At 36.4% G+C, this 21,107-nt stretch overlaps 1 protein-coding gene across 5 annotated transcripts; it reads left to right on the plus strand.

Annotated features, from left to right (window-relative positions):
* Positions 1 to 221: 221 nt before the first annotated feature.
* On the plus strand, positions 222 to 20,152 carry MPC1 (mitochondrial pyruvate carrier 1). Of its 5 annotated transcripts, none has more exons than XM_003769606.2 (5): positions 222 to 375; positions 13,531 to 13,534; positions 16,283 to 16,379; positions 19,091 to 19,223; positions 19,584 to 20,152. In XM_003769606.2, exons 1-5 carry the CDS (start codon positions 305 to 307, stop codon positions 19,606 to 19,608), a joined length of 330 nt encoding a protein of 109 aa, XP_003769654.1. In that variant the 5' UTR covers positions 222 to 304; the 3' UTR covers positions 19,609 to 20,152. The 5 variants fall into 5 exon arrangements, with proteins under 5 accessions (XP_003769654.1, XP_031793367.1, XP_023359101.1 ...); XM_031937507.1 differs by lacking the exon at positions 13,531 to 13,534 and adding an exon at positions 13,564 to 13,651 and having other exon boundaries at positions 293 to 375; XM_023503333.2 differs by lacking the exon at positions 222 to 375 and adding an exon at positions 412 to 695.
* Positions 20,153 to 21,107: the final 955 nt, after the last annotated feature.

Below are 21,107 nucleotides of genomic sequence, written 5' to 3' on the forward strand. Positions count from 1 at the left end.
CGGTGCTTTACGGCCCCCTCCCCTCTTCCACCAACGGAGGGGCGGGAAAGGGGTGTGCGGCATACGCGGAACCAATAAGTCGCCCGCTTCCCCCCCCTGGGGCTAATCACCCGGGAGACCAGGGAGGGGGCAGGGAGAGGGAGGCTGCCGTAAAGTGAGGGTGGTGCTGTGGTGAGACCGGTACAGTGGGAGGCGGAGGAGCGGAGCCCGTAGCCTGCCCGGGCTGGGCCGGTTGTCATTGAGATAGAGCGGCGGGGGCAGCTGCGGAGGAGCGGCCACACCACCAGCAGCAGCAGCAGCAGCCATGGCGGGGGCGCTGGCCCGGAAAGCGGCCGACTATCTCCGGAGCAAGGATTTCCGGGACTACTTGATGAGGTGACGACGGAGGGTCGGCGGGGTGGGGAGGCGGAGCCCTGGTCCCCTTCACGCGGCGGTCCCGGAAGGGACGCGTGGGCCGCCGCCCCGGCCGGGGAGCTGCGGGGCCGCTGGGCCTGCCCGGGCTCTAACTAAGGCTCGCTGCCGGCAGGCGAGCCTTTTCCTCCGGAGCCGGCCCGGGTGTCCGGCCTCACCTCCTGTTAGCTTGTCTTATAGATGAGGAAACTGAGGCTCGGAGGCTCAGCGACTCACCCAAGCACGAGGGTGAGGTCCTGCGCCCCACCACTGATAGGAGCTGGAGGAGAGATTTAACGTCGGAGGTAGAACTGAAACCCGATCATTTTACAGGAAAGGAAACTGAGGAACGGGGACGCTGAGCGTCTGGGGGGGATTTGATCCTGGATATAGCCCAGAAAGTACTATAGCGTCCAAGAGTCCGACCCGCTTTTTTTTTTTTTTTTTTTTTTACAGAAAAGGGAACTGAGGCACGGCGGTCATGTGACTTGACCTTGGGCACACTACTTAAATAAGTAATTGAGGATGGATTCGATACTGGATATAAACCCATAAAGTATGATTAGAGGCCTTGAGTCCAACTGAGGCAGGATAGGGTTCGGTGGCTTGTCTTGAGGCAGGATTTGAACTCAGTTCTTCCCGACCCAAGTCTTAGTGCGCTTTCTCTATGACGGGGAGTGTCCCAAGGGACTGTCTAAGCTCGGGGAGGAAGGAAGAAGAGTGAAGAACACGATTTCGGTTTTTGCTTACTAAGGCTGCTAAATCAGTCTGCCCGCCTTCCAACCCCCTTCTCAGTAAAAGGATTTGGTCAGGGCCGGGGTCACGTCTTGGACATAGTCGGGGCTGGTTAACTTTCGGCCCTTGGTTGCACACCTTTGCCGGCAGTTTAGAGGTCCAGTAACAGTTGATTAACGGCTAGTCCCCATTAGCAAGTAATTTCGTGGCTTTCTGGAGGCCTGCCCAGCCTACCCCACGGCTGAGAACTAAAATGGCCTGGAACCTGTTTTATCTTTTAGATGTTGAGAAAGAAAATTTGTGTGTGCTGTAAACTTTATTTTTCCTAAGAAAAGCACTGATGGGGGCTGGGAAGGGGATGGAGATAAAATTTATGATTGCTTGTTAACGGATTAGCAATTTTCTGTAATAAGAGGTTCTATTTTGTATATATCGAACTGTTGGGCATGTTACTGTGGGATGTATGTATAGTCCTGTGCAGTAAGTGATAGGAGTCATTCTCCATTTTATAGCTGAGATCCTGAAATGTACATTAATTTAATACCAGGTCCCTGACTGGTTATGTTATGAATTTGGATTTGACTTGTTATGAACTAGGATTGACCACCCAAATATTTTGAGGCTTGTGTTGACCTATATGAGGATCCTGATCTCCTTCCCCCTAGTGTGTGGTATTTCCCTGTTCATCTTACTTTGTATTCATTTTGTACATACTTTGCACTTCTTGGTATGCAAGTTGTATTTTCTCAGTAAAACTCCTACTTTTTTGGTGGGGGGAGGGTTGGACTTTATCCCTAAGGCCACCATAGATGCTTATCGAATACTTGTTGGATTGAATAGAGTGTTCTCTGGATACAGGATTCTTTGCTCTATAAATTTCCCACTTTGGAGCAACCAGACCTAGGGAAGTGGCTGGAGGCTCTCCACGGAGATGGAACTAACCTTACTCAGAGAGCTTGCCAGAATTGGCCAGCTGCTTCAGGTGACTACATCAGGTTATGTGACTGGTTTTTTTAGTGCTGTAAAATGACACAAGACTTGATCCTATTCTTTGTGTTGCCTCCTCAGGGAAACTAATTTGGGGTTTGAGGGCAGCTGCTTTGGGCAGCAAACACATCCTGAGACTGAAAGTAGTGATTGTTTTACAAGTCTACTCTTTAATAGAACTGTACATTAAAATGGATGGGGGCATTTAATAGAATTGTCCATTAAAATAGATGGAGGCTTTATTTTGTGCTTAAATTGCCAAATTGCCAAACTCTTTATACTATAGACAGTGTTTGTATATGATATGATATGCCCTTCTTAAGCTCCTTTTCTCCATCTTTTACTTGTTTTCCCTTTTAAATTATAGTGAAAGGGCATTCAAGGTGAAAAGGCCAATTTGACCTTATCAATTTTCAGCACCTATTTAACTTTCATTTGTAAGCTTTTCTTTTTAGCGTATCTAGCACAACTGGTTTTGAAATTACTACTTAATACGATAATGAGTCATTTTTGAGCATAAGTAATATAATAGAAATTTCTGTGAAAAACTAGATGAGCAGATTTTCTTTATTTAACGGATTCTTAATACAAAAACTTGTAAATTAGTGAAAGAAAATACTATTATATCAATTTGAAGTACTTGTAGATCCCTTAAGAAATGTGATATACCTTCTCTTGTGGAACTAGACAAAAAAGGCAGGCTTGCTCCATGAAAAGAGAGATTAAAGCTGGACAGGGTTGACAAATCAGTATGAAGTGGGAAGTAGTGTCCAAGAAAGGAAGCTTTGGCCTTATTCATCACATTCTGAATTGTTAGGATGAGGATGAGAGAAAGAAACACATGCAGCTACATGGCAGTTGGCAGGACGTTCACAGTGCTAGGCCTTGGGGTCGTGGTATGATGGCTAGATGAAGAATGAAGTTCTGCCCCCATGACCATTTGCTTCCTTTTGTGTGCCAGGTACTGGGAGTACAAGAAAAGATATTAAATGGCCCCTGACCTCAAGAAGCTTATAGGCTACTAGCCAAACACATAAGACATAATAAAGAAGATGACACTAGAAGCTCTCCTTTTCATGTCTTGGCACAATTTCTGCTCTCTATCATCATGCACTTTGTCCTCTTTGCTGCCTCTTCTAATCCCTAGTTTCCTTGAAAACAACTCTGAATATGGGCCCTTTCTTAATCTCTTATTTGAAAACAACTATCTCTTGAAGTTTCTTTATAGTGGCCTGTGTGTGTGTGTATGTGTATATATATATATATATATATATACACACACACACATGCATAGATTACATTTCCCCAGTAGAATGCTATTGTTTTTTCTTGGTAGGAGCAACCATTAATTATATATGATATATAATTTTTTGGGATTTGCAAAGCCTTTTCATATATCATCTCACCTTATATTTATAACCTTGTAAAGTAAGTACTATTTTCTCATTTTATAAAATAGGAAATTGAAATTAAGAGGTTAAGTGACATGCGCATCCATGAATAAGTCTCAGGTTGTATTTGAACCTACATCATCTGTGCACCATATCCTCCTCTCACAGTGTCTTGCACATAGGATTTGAATAAATGTTTGTTGAATTGAAAAATAAAGTAATGAAAGTTGTTGTATATTAGTAAAGAAGCTTTGAAATTTACCTTGATAGAGTCAGGAGTCGGGAGGCATAGTATAGAAGAAAAAGGGGAGAGAACTGGTTTGGAATTCTAATTCACATCTGATAATTGCAACTAAGGGAAAATCACTTGACCTTTTGGTTTCTTCATCTGTAAATTGGAATGATAGTACCTTGCATATAGAACTGTTGTGAGTAAAGACCGAAGGAAAGGCTAGCTGCTGTTTTCTGAGTTTTTGAGAGACATTAGAGGCAGCTAGGTGTCTCAGTAAATAGAGTGCCGGAAATCAGGAGACTCTGGACTCAGGAAGATCTGAATTCAAATGTGACTTCAAATATTTACCAGCTGTGTGACCCTGGGCAAGTAACTTAATCTGTTTGCCTTAACCCACTGCAAAAGACATGGCAAACCACTGCAGTGTATTTACCAAGAAAACTTCATGGACATTTTTAGTATGCTGTGGTCTACAGGTTCACCAAGAATGGAACGTGACTGAATAACAATTGCAGATTTTGGGCTTTTTAGAATATAGTATTTTGGGTTTCTTGGGGTTTTAGTGTTCTATACTTTATATTTGACCTCTTCACCTATACCTCTTCCTCCTCGTAGTCCATAATTTTGAAGAATCTAAGTCAAGTGGATTAATTCTGGCTTGCTGATTTGTTTGTCTTTTTCCTTTTTTACCTTTGAACATTCCTTTTCACACTGTGCCTATACCTCTTTGAGGAGAGTCAAGAATAGTCATTCTTCCCTTTTCTTCTTTTCTTTTTGGTAAAGAAATGAGAATAAAGATAAAAAGAAATTGAGGTAGTTCTTTCCTTGCTTAAATTGCTCAAACTAAGGTTAATGATTCTAGATTTGTTTTATTCACTGTAGTACCCTGATTTTGGTAGTTTAAAATTTCAATATGAAAATTTCAAGCTTAAATATGCAAAGAGATTCTTAAGAGAGAGAGTTTCTCTGGTGGGGCTCAAATTGTGTAATATGCACTTAAAAATTAAATAATTCTTTGTATTATATGCCTGTAAATAAATCTGAAGTAAATGTGGTTGATGATTTCATCATTCTCGAGGGTATGTGCTGTGCTAATTTTAGCCGCCAAGTTTCCACAGTATCCTCAAGAACATATTGCTGCGTTCTAGATTAGAGGTCAGGATAAATAATGAGAGACAATTCTGAGACCTTTCCAATATCAGCAAGGTCATTAAAGGATTCAAAGGATGTTCAGTGTAAATACAGTTAACATAAGGAAAAGCAGCAAAATGAAAAGAAACAACTTATATTCAGGAGGTCCAGATTTGAGTTCAAAAACCATTTTGAAATGGTTTCAAAAATTACTAGCTATGTGAATCTTTGTGATCCTTTTGTGATTTTTTTCCCCCATTTTCTCCAGCTTATTTTACAGATGAGGAATCTGAGGCAAACAAGAATAATTGACTTGTTCAGGAACACAGAATTAGTAAGGCTTATTTGAACTCAGGAAGATGATCTTCCTGACTCCAGGCCTGGCACTCTATCCACTGTTGCCTCAGCTAGGTAAATATGGACAAGTAATATTTCTCTGAGCCTTAGTTTCATTCTATAAAGAAAACTATTTGCAAATCATAAAGTGTCATAACTAATCTACCTTTTTGGTATAAGGAACAATAGGCCAAATACCATATACTTCACCTTTCTTTCATCATTTCCTTTATATACAGGTCCTATCTCTTGCACTCATGCTTTATCAAAAACTCATCTTGAAACAGGTACAGGAGTTCAAATTCTCTTAAAATTCTTTGCTTCTACCCAATTTTACAAAATTTAGAATAATTCATTAACTGGTACTCCCTTTCTGCAGAGTTCTTCATTAGGTGCATTTTTAAGCCTGTTTACCCCCATTTAATTGGAAGAAAAGATGGGCTTTTGTGAATGAGAAATGAATAGATTACAATATCCTTATTGTGAGAATTTTCAAATTTCTGAGAATCACAGATAAAATTCACTGTTGGGAAAGGATTCTGGGAAGAGAGGGGTGGAGTCGGTCAGAAAACTTTTGGCTCTCCAAATTTCCTCCATTGAATAAGAGGGAACATAGAATGATGGAAATAAAACTAAAATTCGGTAAAGCAATTGTTCTCCTAAGACAGAAGTCCTCAAACTTTTTAAATAGGGGGCCTGTTCACTGTCCCTCAGACTGTTGGGGCTGGAGTATAGTAAAAACAAAAACTTTGTTTTGTGGGCCTTTCAATAAAGAAACTTCATTGCCCTGGGTGAGGGGGATAAACGTCCTTAGCTGCTGCATTTGGCCCGCGGGTGTGACCCAAGACAACCTAAGAAGACCCCAAGAAAAGAACTGACCTCTGAGGAGCAGAGTTCTGTCTTAGTGTAGTGCAAACACCTCTTGTCCAACTCTTTGGAATCAACAAGTCCTGGGGGCAGCTGGCTTGGAAAACTTTCTCACAGGCTTGTGTAGAGTTTGACTGCTGAGTAGCCTAGCCTAGAGTGGAAGACTGAAGGACCTTCCACTGTTGAGGAATGACAAAAACCCAGTTGTCGTCAATAAAGCCATCCTGACCTGGGCTGCTGCTATTGGGGAGAAGGAGCTAGCACTCACCTGGTGGGTACAGTAGCAGAGAGGCCAAGACCTTGCTGCTGCTGTGGGCACTTGCAGGTGAGCAGTCCCTGGTTTCAGTTCTAGGAAAGAGAAGACAGTTGTAGTGGTAGTCACCAAAGGGACTACAGGAGCAAGAGTCATTTATGGGACAGTAGGGTCTGGGGTTTTAGCCATGATTTAAGAGTAGAGAGGAGAACTCTGGGATAGATCACAGGAAATAATAGTAAGAAGGACCTGAGGCTTGGGCATTATTTCCCTTACCTTGGGATTAGAACTTGATCACACCAATTGCTGCTAAAAATAAAAAAACCAAAAGAAAAAAGGAATAAAAATGATTACACAAAGGAGAAAGAATCTAATTATAGATAGCCAGTATGGGGATAGAGAAGATCAAAGTTCATAATTGGGTTAAGATAATGGAGCTTTAAAAAACCACTACTTTTTTAGTAAGAAACATCAAATATTCCCAAGTACCAAAAGATTTCTTAGAAGATTTTAGACTTTAAAAATCAAGTAAGAAAGTTTAAAGAAAAATTAGGGGGAAAAAAGAAAATTATGAAAAGAAAGTCAACTAACTTGAAATAGAGAATTAAAAACTTAAGGAAGAAAATAAAATAATTCCTTGAGAACCAGAATTGAACAAAGGGTATCTAATGACATTTTAAGACACAAAGAAATAATAAAATGAAAAGAATGAAAAAAAAAGAATGTGAAACATTTCATTAGGAAAATAACTAATCTGGAGATCAGATCAAGGAGATATATTTATATAAGAATAGTTGGACTGCCTGAAAATTATGATAAAGAAAAGAATCTTGATACAGCATTACAAGAAATCAATAAAAATTTCCCTGAAATTCTAAAACTTTTAGGTAAAGCATAATAGAAAAAAATCTACTATACACCATCTGAAAGAGCTCCCAAGAGCTCTGAAAACTTTGGGGAATAGTATAGTCAAGTTTCAAAGTTCCTATGTTAAGGAGAAAATTTGAGAGCAATGAGGGGGAAAAAAACCAAGAATAGCTTACTTAGCAAAAGAAGTTAACTATGATCCTGAGTGGGAAAAAAAAAAAAAATGATGGGTATTTAAGAAACAAAGACTTTAAGATATTTTTGATAAAAATACCAGAACCTAAGGGAAATTTTGATATATAACATCTAGGAGAAATAAAGTGAACATTAAAGACCAAGTTATAAGGGGCTCAATAAACAAACTGCTTACTTCTTAAATAGGAAAATATTGTTTTGTGACTCATTTTCATTTGGGTAGTTTAAAAGAAAGGCTTGAACTGAGCTAAGTATGAATGGAATAATTCTTAAACCTATATAATAACGCTAGGGAGGTAAAAAGCAGCTGGCATTTTTTACAAATGAGACAAGAAAGGAAAAATAGATACAAAAGAAGCTAGTAGGGGGAAGGCTGAGAATGCTGAAACCTTACTTTCTTTGGGAATGGGTTAAAGAGAAAACAACATACAAAGAAGGATATAAAGGTCTTCTAAATTCAGAAAGAAGAGAACAAAGAGATAAGGTTTTAAATTTACAAAGAAAGAAGGAAATAGTATAGGGGAATATAGAAGGCCGTGTAGATTAATGAGAATGAAATAACATATATTTGGAAATACATAAAGATCTAAATTCAGAAAGAAATGGGGGGAGGGCGGTGTCTAGGTTAAATAATGGGAGGGCAAGGTGAAACAAGTATAAGTAAAGGTCAGGAGTCAGATGGGATAGGAAACAAGAAAGGAGGAAAATAAACAAGTAATTATATTTTAGAATATGAATTGGATGAATTCATCCATTACAGAAACATTAAAAATTTGAATTCAACAATAGATTGTTTTCAGGAAATGTTATAAAATGAAATATACACATAAACTTAAAGATCAGGAATCAAATTTATTATGTCAAAAGAAAAAGCAGGGATAGTAATCATAATCTCAGATAAACTTAAAATAGATTTAATCAAAAGAAGAAAATAGGGACACCACTTTATCTGTTAGCCTATTTAAAATAATTAGATAGTATAAGGTTGGAAAATTGCTGTGGTGTAAGAAACAAGTTGGTAGATTTAGAAAAATATGGAAGAACTTGGATTGTAAAGGAAGATGCTATCCACTTTTAGAGAAATAGAGGACAAGAGAAAATGCACATAGTATGGTCTTAAATACATGCATGTAAATGTATTTATCTGTTTGATTATAGATATGTATGTACATATATATATGTATTATCTCTAACCACACTTAATTGTAGCTTTCTTGGCAGGAGGGAGGAGGAAGAGTAAAGTAAAAAGGGCATATATCCAAAGAAAAAACTTAAAGAGGTAGTGAAGAAAAAATGGACAGTTCTGAACACAATGTGTGTGTAGTATTTATCGTATAGGCTTTCTTGAAATGGAAATTTATTGGTTTATATTTCAAATCTTTGCTATGTTTTGCTGTGCACATGATGATGTATTTTTACTTATTTTGTATTTAAGTTTAAAATTTTAAATTAAAAAAAAATTGACTCTTGAGAGCTAAAGCATATCTACCCTTAATATCAGAGACTAGTTTCTTTTTACTTTGAAAAACCAGAATGAAATAAACTCCCTCCTTTTTACTATCTAATCAATTATCTAATTTTATTGATTTTCCTATTAGAGTGTCTTTTTGTGATCCTTTTCTTTTTCCTTGGTCTCTCTACTAGCACCTTCTTCACCTATTAGAACTGTTAAAAACAGCATTCTTACAAGCTTTCTTGTCTGTCTCCTCTTCCTCACATGCCTCTGTCAAACTATCTTATGCACAGATTGGACATGTCATGCCTTTTCTTAAAACTTTCCACTGATCCCTTGTTTGCAAGTAGAATTGTCATCACTCCTTAACCTACTCCTTAATGACCTCTGCTGTTTGCCTTGCCCACCACATCCTGCCTATTTCATGCTTCTATCACCATGTATTCTATAGTGCTTTAGCCAAATTGTACTACTCACCTTTCCCTTATACATACATGTACTTTCCTCCCATTTACTGATATTTTTTCTTCACCCTTTTTTCTCTTCCTCTGCCCTGCTTTTTCTGCCTGTTAAATTCCTACCATCCTTTAAAGACCAAATTGAATGCTATTGCTTCATGAGACTTTCTACGATTTTCCCCCTAGTTAATGATAACCTTCATTCCCCCATAGAACTTGGTACTTTTACACACTTATGTAAAGTTTTTTTCTTTCTTTTTGCTGAGGCAGGGTTAAGTGACTTACCCAGGGTCACACAGCTAGATGATGTTAAGTGTGATGTCACATTTGAACTCAGGTCCTCCTGACTTCAGGTCTGGTGTTCTGTCCACTGTGCCACGTCGCTGCCCCTTATGCAAAGTTTTATACTTTAGTTGTCTATATATACAGTCAATCATCAACATTCTTGCATCTGTGGCAACTGTAAGTATTGGTGTGACTTTATTAGTAACTTCATTTTCATTTTTAAACTATCACACATCCTGCCTCCCCTACTACTCCTACCACAGTAGCACCATGGAAATGGGGCCTCCAAGGGATATGCTTTTTATTGGATAACAAACAATTCGAATAGAGATCAGAGATGGATGGTTCCCCCTTTTCCTTTTTTTTGCCTCGGGGTTCTTCTGACTTTGCAGTTCTTCCCATTTTCCTTCCCCTCCCTGGACTCTAGCATTGCCTCTTTTCTTCCTTGCATTTTATAGATTATTTCATGTTTACTGCATTAAGAAAAGTGCATATTATCAGAATTAATGTTTTGTTACAAAGAATTATCAAAAAAATGTAGCAATCTCTAACAAAGGATTCGTTTTTGGGAGTTGAAGATTGAGTATATTTATTTGTGTTAGTATATTTTCATCCTAGACTGTAAATTTGTTGAGGACAAGGATACATGTTATCTAAACTATGCCTTTCTAGTTTTATCCTATGTATAAAATAGTCATTTTATATATTCCTTCGTTGGTAGAATATTAAAATTATTTCTGGAAAAGAAGCTAAATATTAAACCATTCTATCATTTGCTATTTAAACTCTTGAAACTCCACACTTCCCAGGTGGTTAGAATATTCTGAATTTACTCCACATACTTAGGATTCCAAGATATTAATCCCCAGCTTCATCTTGCTATTCAAAATATGGTTACCAAAAATCTCCTGATTGTTAAAAAAAAACAAACTTCATGTTGCCTAATTGTCTGTTCAAACTTAAACGTAGCCATGTGTATACTTAGTGATGTATGCATGTTTGGAGGAGGGGGAGTGATCAGAAAGAATCAGGATAACTGATCTAGAAGGAATCTTAGATCACACACATACACTCTCTCTCTCTCTCTCTAATTTTGCAGAGGATAGCAATTAGTGGAACCCAAGTGTCAAGATCTATGTTCTTTTTCTTGTATCATGTTGCCTTTCTTTAGAAATAGGTCCCTGGCAAACAACAGCAAGTATTAGTGGCTTCTTCTAGCAGTAACACCTACTAAAACATAATCATAGCACTCACTAAATCCAAAAAATATTTTAACTTACTTCCCTTCCTGGGGCTCTCAGGATAGAATAACTGGGCAACATACTATCTTCTGATTTAAATAAGTGGCCTGGAACTTCCCATACTGAGATTTGATGTAGAGTTAAAAGAATGTTTCTGTGCTGTTGTAATCATCATTTTACAGATTGCACTCCCTGCCCCCTCCCCCAAATTGGTAGTACTTATTTTAGTTCATAAGAGAGAGAGAAATTGGAGTCTAAGGGAGAAAAATTTGGAAGCATTTCTCCGAGATGATTCATGTGCAGATATTAAATAATCATTCTGACCCTATAAAATATGCCTACATATATTTTTTACACAGTGATTCTGATCTTTGCTGTGAGTTGATTTTCCTTCCCCAGTTGATTATTAAGAATTAGCATAATAGTAGTGGTAGAAAAGGAATGTATTCAAATTTTTCAGATTCCTAGCTACTTGTAACCATTTTTATTTTGTTATTTTTATTTAAATGACTCCAGGTCACATATTTGCAGCATCATTTTCATACATATACTTATATGCATCAGTCAGTATATTCTTCCTCCTCAAATTAGCTTGTATTTGCTTATTTGCATACATGTTATATTCTACCGGCACTATCCCTGAAATAGAATATAACGTAATTGAGGTCAGGGACTGTTTCACTTTTGTGTTCAAGTCCACGATTACTGGCATATGATGTTTTTGGAGACTAGACATGGCAAATGCTTAGCCAAATACATGTTAAGTTGTATTAATTTATATAGCTCTTTGAAAACTATTGCAATATTCAAAGCACATATGTGTAAAAATGTATATACATGTATAATTTACATTTACTTGATATTTGCAGCAACCCTCTAAGATTGGCAGGACAAGTATTAGTGTCTTCATAGTTTAAAACCACAACTAAAGGCTCTTAGTTCAAAGTCAAGCAGCTTATTAGTGGAAAAATAGAAATTGGTACTCAAGTCTTTCAGGTCCTGAGTCCAAGGAACCCTCATTTTTAAGACCATGATTGCTTCTTTACTGTGCATAAAAGTTGGCAGTTACCAAAAGTTGCAGTTACTAAAGTTCTTACAGGTTGCAGATTTGGAGTTAGAAAAATTCTTCAGAGCAAGTGCAATCCTATAAACTCATCCCTGGCAGTTGAGAAGGAATCCATTTACAGTAGAAACCTCAGCAAGGAAATTGAGCAGGGATGGTCAATCACTGCAACAAACTTGTTCAGATTCTATGTGAAAAAGCATATTTTCCATATAACTGTGAAATACACAGCTTGTTTTCCTGTCCTGCACCATATATTGATAGCTATATGTAGAAAGCATAATTTTACATCCTGGACAAGGATATTTGGATTGTTGTGTTATAATAATGTTTCACAGTTCTTTTGACTAGATGGGCACCTGGATAGTACAGAGGACTTTAGAACACCATACCTAGTCTCATCTTTGTGAATTCAAGTGTGGCCTTAGATACTAGCTGTTTAACTCTGGGCAAATTATTTAACCCTGTTTGCTTCAGTTTCCTCATCTATAAAATGAACTGGAGAAAGAAATGGCAAACCATTTCAAATAGCTTTACTAAGAAAACCTCAAATGGAGTCAACAGAGTCAGATGTCACTGAGAAACGACTGAGAAACACCATCCACCAGAAGTTTCGGTTAGATCACCTTCTGGAATCTTATACTCTAATTGGCTCCCTCTCACCTGTTAGACAGTGTGCTGTGTTTGAATTTGTTGGGAAACAGAATTTTTGTCATTTCAGTTCTGTCTCCATAGATAGTATGGTTCAGTTATTGTTCTGGTGCACTTGAAATAACTGATAGCAAAGAAGTTTAGTGGAAAGACTGACAACCTTGGAATTTTTGGATGATATCTGGTGACTTTAGGCAAAGTCACTTTATTTCTCTCCGCCTCAGTTCCCTCATCTGTAAATGAAGAGCCTTATTAGATGACTTTCAAGGTCCCTTCTAGCCCTAATATATGCTCCTATAAAAATATGTTTGAAATGTGCTTTTAAAAACTACTAACAAATACAGTCAATGAACACTTTTCCTATGAGGATTTCTGTCCCTGAAATCTAATATTGATAAACAAATTAAAATTGAATGGGTTGGAAACACATTACTGAGAATATTCTCTAAATATCAATTTTATTTTGTTCTTTATTACTTCATTGTAATCACAGAAATGTTGAGGGTAGAAGTAGAAATACAGAAGTGTAGCAAGCAGTTAGTTATTTCAGAAGTGATAATGCAGTATAAAATTTAAAATTTGTTCTAAATATTGAGTTTTGGCCATTTCCTCCATCTTGTTACTAAATTAAGAGAAATTAAGTTGATTTTTGTTATAGAACAACAAAATGCAGTTATAGTATGATTATAAGGCTATTAGAATCTACTTTTATGGGATATCTTTTCACAATAAGTATTCCTCATATATGAAATAGTAACATTTTAAAGTTGCCACCTCTAGATAACATAAATATGTTTTAAAAGCACCCTCCAAAAAAAGTAAAAGAATGCTTGATAGATAACAGTTACAACAGTTGTATAGATATACCTATGAGGTCAGGATAAAGTCATAGATCTATTTATTTTTCATGAAAGCAACTGATCTTAATGTTTTGTTTTATTTTGTTTTTTTCCATGTTTCCCCTGCTTGAACCTCGTTGGCCACTCATAAAATAGTACGGTAAGAAACCTGTTTGTACTTCATTTCAGGGATTTACAGATTTACTTCATTTTCAAAGTTATGGACACGTGACCTGGCTCCCTTTGCCTGAGATAGCATATCTAATCACCTTGACTGGTGAGTTATGGATTAAATGTGTCCCCAGTTTTACCCCTTTTTCTTTTTTAGTTCAATCTGTCTTAAGTTCTGAGAAGTGATTCCCATATAGTAGTTTTTCCCCTGCTTCTGGAGAGCTTACAGTAGTTTTCAATTTCACTGATTAACTGAAGTCTCAAACCAGAAAGATCAGGCAAAAATTTCACAGAAGTATTGCCATGATACTTGAGAACCATTATCTAAAACATTATACCATATATTACAGCATCAACTTTTTTAACACAGACATATCTACTCCAGAGTTATGATTCTCTTTGAGTTTTTTTTTTATCTTAAAATGTTTCTGTTCTGAAATACTATATAAAATTCCTTATTTTTCCAGAAAGTCTGGTTGCTGAATGTATTTTGTGAGTGAACATAGATCTTAACATATAGTAAGAAAAGAAATTAGATACGGGAACATGTATAGTAAAACTAAAAAAAAAAACTTGGATGATTTAAGGGTCCAGAAATGAGATTGCTTTTATCTTTAATTTAGCTCCCTGATAAAATACATACACATACATACATACACACACACACACACACACACACACCCCTACACACACACGTGACATGTGTGTGGATACTAAACTTAAATAAGCTTGTGTACACATAAAAAAGAGCAGTTTTGAGAATAGGTACCTTTTGTTTCTAGCAATAGAAATTAAGTTATTTTTATTGCCATATCTCTCCATTAAATTATATGTGTTTATGTGCATATAAATGTGGGTTTATGGATATGTATGTAAACATAAAAAAATTTGCAAAGTAGTTTTCTAGAAATTATGCTTTGGATGATCAGCTTTAACAAAAGCGTAACACTGCAGTTTTATAAAATGAATTGTAAAAATCTTTTGTGCTTATTTCTCCATGTTTATCTGAAGATAAAAGATAATGCCAACTGTATTTGTCTACATTTATGTGATTTGGGATAGTAATTGCTTTAACTATACAACAAAAATAGACAGCTTCAAAATAGTAGTAAGTTTTACAAACTTTCCTTCTCCTTCATTGTAGCTATTTTATCAACCATAAGTCTTGGAAACATCAGCTTAAAAAAATTGGGGGGCCATCTCTGCCTCACTTCACCGGGACGCACAGCACAGTATAATGCAGCTATTTGCACAGCCTTCGCCAGCTCCCTGACTTGGGTTATGTCAGGGGAGAACAAGGTGTAGAGCCACAAGCTGTAGGCCCTTTCTGTCTTAGCTGCAACATGGGTGGCAGGAGGCAAATCAGCACCACACCCCAGGGAAGGCCACCAGTGCTGGCAGCATCTGCCAGGCAGGCGCACTCGATCTGCAAGTATCCCTGAGTTCCTCAACAAAGTGGCCACTTGGAGAGTCAGTAAAGAAGGTAGCAGAGAAAGAAAGATGCAACAGAAAAAAAAAGGAAAATAAAATAACTCAAGTGGAGGAAGGCATGATGACAAAAAGGGAGACAAAATGACAGAGTTGGAAAAAAGAATGTCCAGAAAAAAATATGGGAGGGGAGGAAGAAAGCCTGGGTAAATTGGTGGGGAGCTGGGAGAGGGGAGGAGGAGGAGAAAAATAAAAGATGACCAGAGAATGCTTATGCAAATTATAAGGAAATTTAGCAGTAAATCTGGCAAGATAATAACACCCCTACCATACAAGTGTGGCCAGGTGACCATCAGACCCCCTTCCATCATGGAGATTTTATGATAAAAGGTTACTTTAAACCAAATCTGTCTTTTCATAGATTCTTTTTACTCTAATAAATAGTGGCCTTAAAATTAATTTTTTAGGGTTTTTTGGTCTTTTAGGGTTTTTTTCCTGATAGTTGCAAGTTACTTCTTTCTGCGTTGGTAAAAATAGCAAAAATTATGCTAATTGAAGTAAAAGATCCACCATTATTTTGACCAAATGTCTAAAAAGCTTCTAAAGAGCTTTGTGACTTCAAATTAAAAACAATCATTGGTCCAAATAGTATATTAATAGTATTAATTTAAATAAATTATTTAAGCAAAAATTTTAAAAATTGTACAATTGAGAACTGGAGGTATTAGAAGTAATACTTTGAAGTTCTTGAAATCTCACAGGAGTATCACAAGTAAGAGCTAGAAAATAATTTCTACTACTTAAGAAAGTATATCCACTTTGGATTGTATATTTAAGGTGTAGTCATCAGGATAAATGTGTATGTGAAACCCCATAAGACTTAAGTTAAAGGGTTATATTTTTCCAAGACATGAGATTGAATATGTTAGTTAAGAGGTTGACAAATTTTCATTCCTTCTCAATTTTTAAATATGACTTAGGATGATTTAATTATGTTCTGCTTGAAAATTGGATGAGTGCCCAAAGCCTTTTCCTGCCCTTGAATAAGAATATGAGATCTTCAAGCCCATGGTTATGTACTTTAGCAACTAAATGTCTAAATATTTTACACCTTTGAAGTAGTACTAGTATAAAGAAGATAGATTTAGATGTAATGGCATTTTAATACTAATTAGTATAAAGAAGATAGATTTAGATGTAATGGCATTTTAATACTAATGTTACTTTTGCAAAGTAGGAAATATTTTAACGTTTCATAGTTTTAACTTCATTCTTCTTCCTCCTTTTTTGTTTTTTCATTGTTTTATAGCACTTTTGGGGACCAGTGGCCAATTGGGGACTTCCCATTGCAGCCATCAATGATATGCAAAAATCTCCAGAGATCATTAGTGGCAGAATGACGTTTGGTAAGAATGTGACATTTGAGTAATTAGAAAATTTGACATGCTTTACTAAGGATTTCCTACTTGTTTTATGCTACGATATATCAAGTTAGAAATGCAATTTGCTGCATATTTCTTTTCCTGTTCAGGAAGAAGGGAATTGGGGGTGTAAATTGTGAGATTAAAAAAAAAAAAGAATATTTTAGAATATATTTTGTATCATTTAGAATTTGTGATCCCATTTTTCAAACAAAATTTATGTTGTTATTTAATTTATTTTATAATATTCAGTAAGATTTAACACTGCAACCATTTTTAATAGAAAATGGCCCAAAGATAGTATTGACACAGGAAATGTTTTACTTTGTTTTAAACATTTTGATTACATTTTCCTTCTTAAATATGCTTTTAAGAATGAATTAACTTAATGCTGTAAAATTACCCATGTATATATCATGTAAATAAAAGGCTATTAAATAAAAAAAAAAAAGAATGAATTAACTTGAACATCAAGTAGATTGAAATGATGAATGTGTATTATACTGTCTTTTATCATACATTAAAGACTTCATTCTTGCCATAAAACTTGAAAATGTTAAAATTAAGTTAAGGTTATTTAAAACCTTGATTACAGCTTTTTGAATTGGAAGAGATCTTAAAGACTTTGAGTTTTCAGACTGAGTTGGTTAGACTCCAAAGATTAAATGATTTACCTGTGATCATACAATCAGTAGAAGCTCTTGGTTCTGAAGACAACTTCAGTGGTCTTTCCACTGTCCCACATTAATCATGAACCCCATTTTCTTTCTTTCTTTCTTTCTTTCTTTCTTTCTTTCTTTCTTTCTTTCTTTCTTTCTTTCTTTCTTTCTTTCTTTCTTTCTTTCTTTCTTTCTTTCTTTCTTTTTTTCTTTTTCTTTCTTTTATTATAGCTTTTTATTTACAAGATATATACATGGGTAATTTTTCAGCATTGACAATTGCAAAACAATTTTTCCCTTCCTTCCCCCCACCTCCTCCCCCAGATGGCAGGTAGACCAATACATGTTAAATATGTTAAAGTATATGTTAAATACAATATATGTATACATGTCCATACAGTTATTTTGCTGCACAAGAAGAATTGGACTTTGAAATAATGTACACTTAACCTGTGAAGGAAATCAAAAATGCAGGCGGACAAAAATAGAGAGATTGGGAATTCTATGTAGTGCTTCACACTTATTTCCCAGAGTTCTTTTGCTGGGTGTAGCTGGTTCAATTCATTATTGAACAAATGGAGCTGATTTGGTTCATCTCATTGTTGAAGGTGGCCACGTCCATCAGAATTGATCATTATATAGTATTGTTGTTGAAATATATAATGATCTCCTGGTTCTGCTCATTTCACTCAACTTCAATTCATTTAAGTCTCTCCAGGCTTCTCTGAAATCATCCTGCTGGTCATTTCTTACAGAATAATAATATTCCATAAGATTCATATACCACAATTTATTCAGCCATTCTCCAGTTGATGGGCATCCACTCAATATTCAGTTTCTAGCCACTATAAAAAGGGCTTGCCCACAAATATTTTGACACATACAGGTCCCTTTCCCTTCTTTAACATCTCTTTGGGGTATAAGCCCAGTAGTAGCACTGCAACTTTTTGAACATAGTTCCAAATTGATGAGCTCCATTTTCATAGGATTATATAGCTTTATAATAGAATTTCTGAACCTGGGGGGCTATGAACTTGTTTTTTTGAAATATTTTAATAGTCTTATTTCAATATCATTGGTTTCCTTTGTAATTTTGTATATTTTATATTCTTCAAAACATTATTCTGAGGAGTCCAAGAACTTCTCCAGATTGACAGCGACGGGCAGGAGGGAAGAGAGATGTTTGTGCAGTTGTTTTAGATGCTCACTTAGGGATGTTCACTTGGGGTTTTCTTGGCAGAGATACTGCAGTGGCTTGCCATTTCTTTCATCTTTCAGATGAGGAAGCTGAGACAAATAAGCTTGAGTGATTTCCCAGCTAATAAGTGTTTGAGGTCAGATTTGAGTTCAGGAAGAGGAATCTTCCTGATTGGGCCCAACCCCTGCCTCTGGTGCCATCTCATTGCCAAGAACTTTTGCTATATCATGTTGAGGGACAAGGAGGTTCAAATCTAACTTCATTGCATTGTCATGTTGAAGAAATGGAAGCTGCCAGGGATTGAGTGACTTGCTTAGGACAATTTAGGATTAAATACAGAATGTCAGCATAAGTTTTCTGGGCGTGAGCACACACAGATATACCCCTACACACGATCTAAGAAAACCTTGGCCTCCAACCATTCACAGAGCTCCTTCATAGGATTCATGTTACATTGTTTCTGGGTGTGATTGAAAAGCAGCGGTTCCCTTGCTTCTACAGCAGTGACCTACCGTGGCTGGGAGGGGTCTCAGCTGAGAGCGGGAGGCCACCTATGAGAAGTGCTTGTGGGTCGCTTCCTGTGCCTGGCCAGCTCACAGCTTCTCTTCTTTTTTTTTTTTTTTTAATTTATTTTTTTTTATTATAGCTTTTTACTTACCACATATATGCCTAGGTAATTTTTTAGCATTGACAATTGCAAAACCTTTTGTTCTAATTTTTCCCCTCCTTCCCCCTCCCCCAGATGTCAGGTTGACGAATAAATGTTAAATATGTTAAAGTTTAAGTTAAATACAATATATGTATACCACAGCTTCTCTTCTGCTGCTTGTTTTTCACAGCCCTCTGTTGTTACTCTTTGGCATTCATGAGATTTGCCTATAAGGTACAACCTCGCAACTGGCTCCTCTTTGCCTGCCATGCCACGAATGAAGTTGCCCAGATCATCCAGGGAGGCCGGCTTGTCAAATACCAGTAAGTCATTTGTTTTAGGAAGGAAAAGAAAGAATCTAAATCGGAACTCCTGCAGCAGGCTTGTTTAGATGTTTGCCAGATGCAGTAGGGCCCTTTTATAGGCAGGAGACAGGGCCAATTAAGTGCTGAGAGTTTCATTCAAATCTTGGCAAACAATACTGCCAGGTTTTTTATGGTACATTAACTTTGTAAAGTTTTTTTTTTTTTTTAAACAGCCAGACATTTTGCATTTTTATTAAATTGGGAATTTTAATGAATGTTGGTTTAAAAGTGCTATTCTTGTTTGGGTTTGAATTGGACTCAAATATTAGATGATTGCCATGTGATCTTGATGCTCACTGATTTTCTTTTTCTTTACAGGATGACTAAAAAAGCCTCTGCATAACAATAGGAGGGAGATATTGTACCCTGCTGCAGTGACAGCATTTCCAGTGACAGCTGCTGAGACACAGATTCTATCACACACATGGTCTTGTTAAAAAAGACAAACAACATCTTTTCATTAGCCAGACTTATTTCTTTAGAAAGAGCCAAGAGTCCCTAAAATAACTCTTTGCTGCCTTACAAATACTTAACATATTCTCTCTTTTTAAAGAGTGGTTCCAATTATGCAACTAATTTAATGGTCTCAATGATGGTTTTAATCTGAAATAATATGTATATTAGCTCTTGATCATGAAATTTATCTTATGAAAAACTGAAGAGAACAAAGCTTGTAACTTCGAGCACTTAAGTACACAGAAAATTTGGTTTGTCTTATAATAGTCACAAGGCAGTATTTGGCTGCCCATGTGTTTTATTTCCTATCAAATAATTATTGAACCAGTTATCTGTGTACTTCCATGCAGTGTGCATGGTCAAAATGCTATAACTTAATTGCAATAAATCATTGAAACATTAAATTTCCTCTGAGGATATTAACTTGGAAACTTCTCTGTTCTCCTCCTTGAATTTTTTCCAACATTTAACACCACTGAATGGTATAGTACCTGAGCAGAAAGGTAAGTCTAAAGAAGTACATTCCAAAAATGAAAGACAGCCCATATGCATGCACAGAGGTGGGAGAAGGAAAACCCATGAAGATGGGGAGAATAGGTTCCATTTTTGCTACAACAAAGTGTGTGAACAAAAAAGCAAAAACAGCCCTTCCCTTTAAAGAACTTAGATTCTCAGAATACACATAAACAGATAATCTACCAAATATATAACTGAGGAAATGGGAAAGCAGCCTTAGGAGTTTTCCTGGAGGAAGTTACACTTGATCTGGCTTACAAAGTCTTACTTTTACTTATCTAATTTCTGTCCTGTTCTCTACAGCTGTAGTATCACCACTTAAGTTCAGACTCTCATTACCTTGAAACTATACTATTGGGGTTGCTTCCAGATTGGTCTCTCCAGCCTCATCTAATTTCAATCTATCACACAGCTGCCAAAAAAATTTCTACAAAGCTCATATTTGACCATATCCCTTCCTTTCCCTACTCTCAAACCTTCAAGAGGTTCCCTATTGCCTTTTAGGATGAAATGTAAATTCCTTAATCTGGTACTTAAGACTGTCCAAAGTCAGATTCCAACCTACCTTTTTAGCCTTTTTTCACTTTGCTATTTTTATATACACTTACATATTATATAATATAATGTATTATATACACAAATCAAAAAGAGTATTAACTATCCCTCCAATTAAGTTTGGAAGTATAGTTAATAGTCTTTTTGATCTACTTTTGTGCATATCACAGCCCTCTCTTCCATTCCTGAAATGTGATAGATATATATATATATATATATATATATTTTTTTAATAGCCTTTTATTTTCAAAATATAAAGATAGTTTTCAACATTCACTCTTGCAAAAACCTTGTATTTCAAAATTTTCCCTCCCT

The sequence above is a fragment of the Sarcophilus harrisii genome, chromosome 4 (assembly GCF_902635505.1).
Source record: "Sarcophilus harrisii chromosome 4, mSarHar1.11, whole genome shotgun sequence".
In the NCBI taxonomy this organism is placed as follows: domain Eukaryota; kingdom Metazoa; phylum Chordata; class Mammalia; order Dasyuromorphia; family Dasyuridae; genus Sarcophilus; species Sarcophilus harrisii.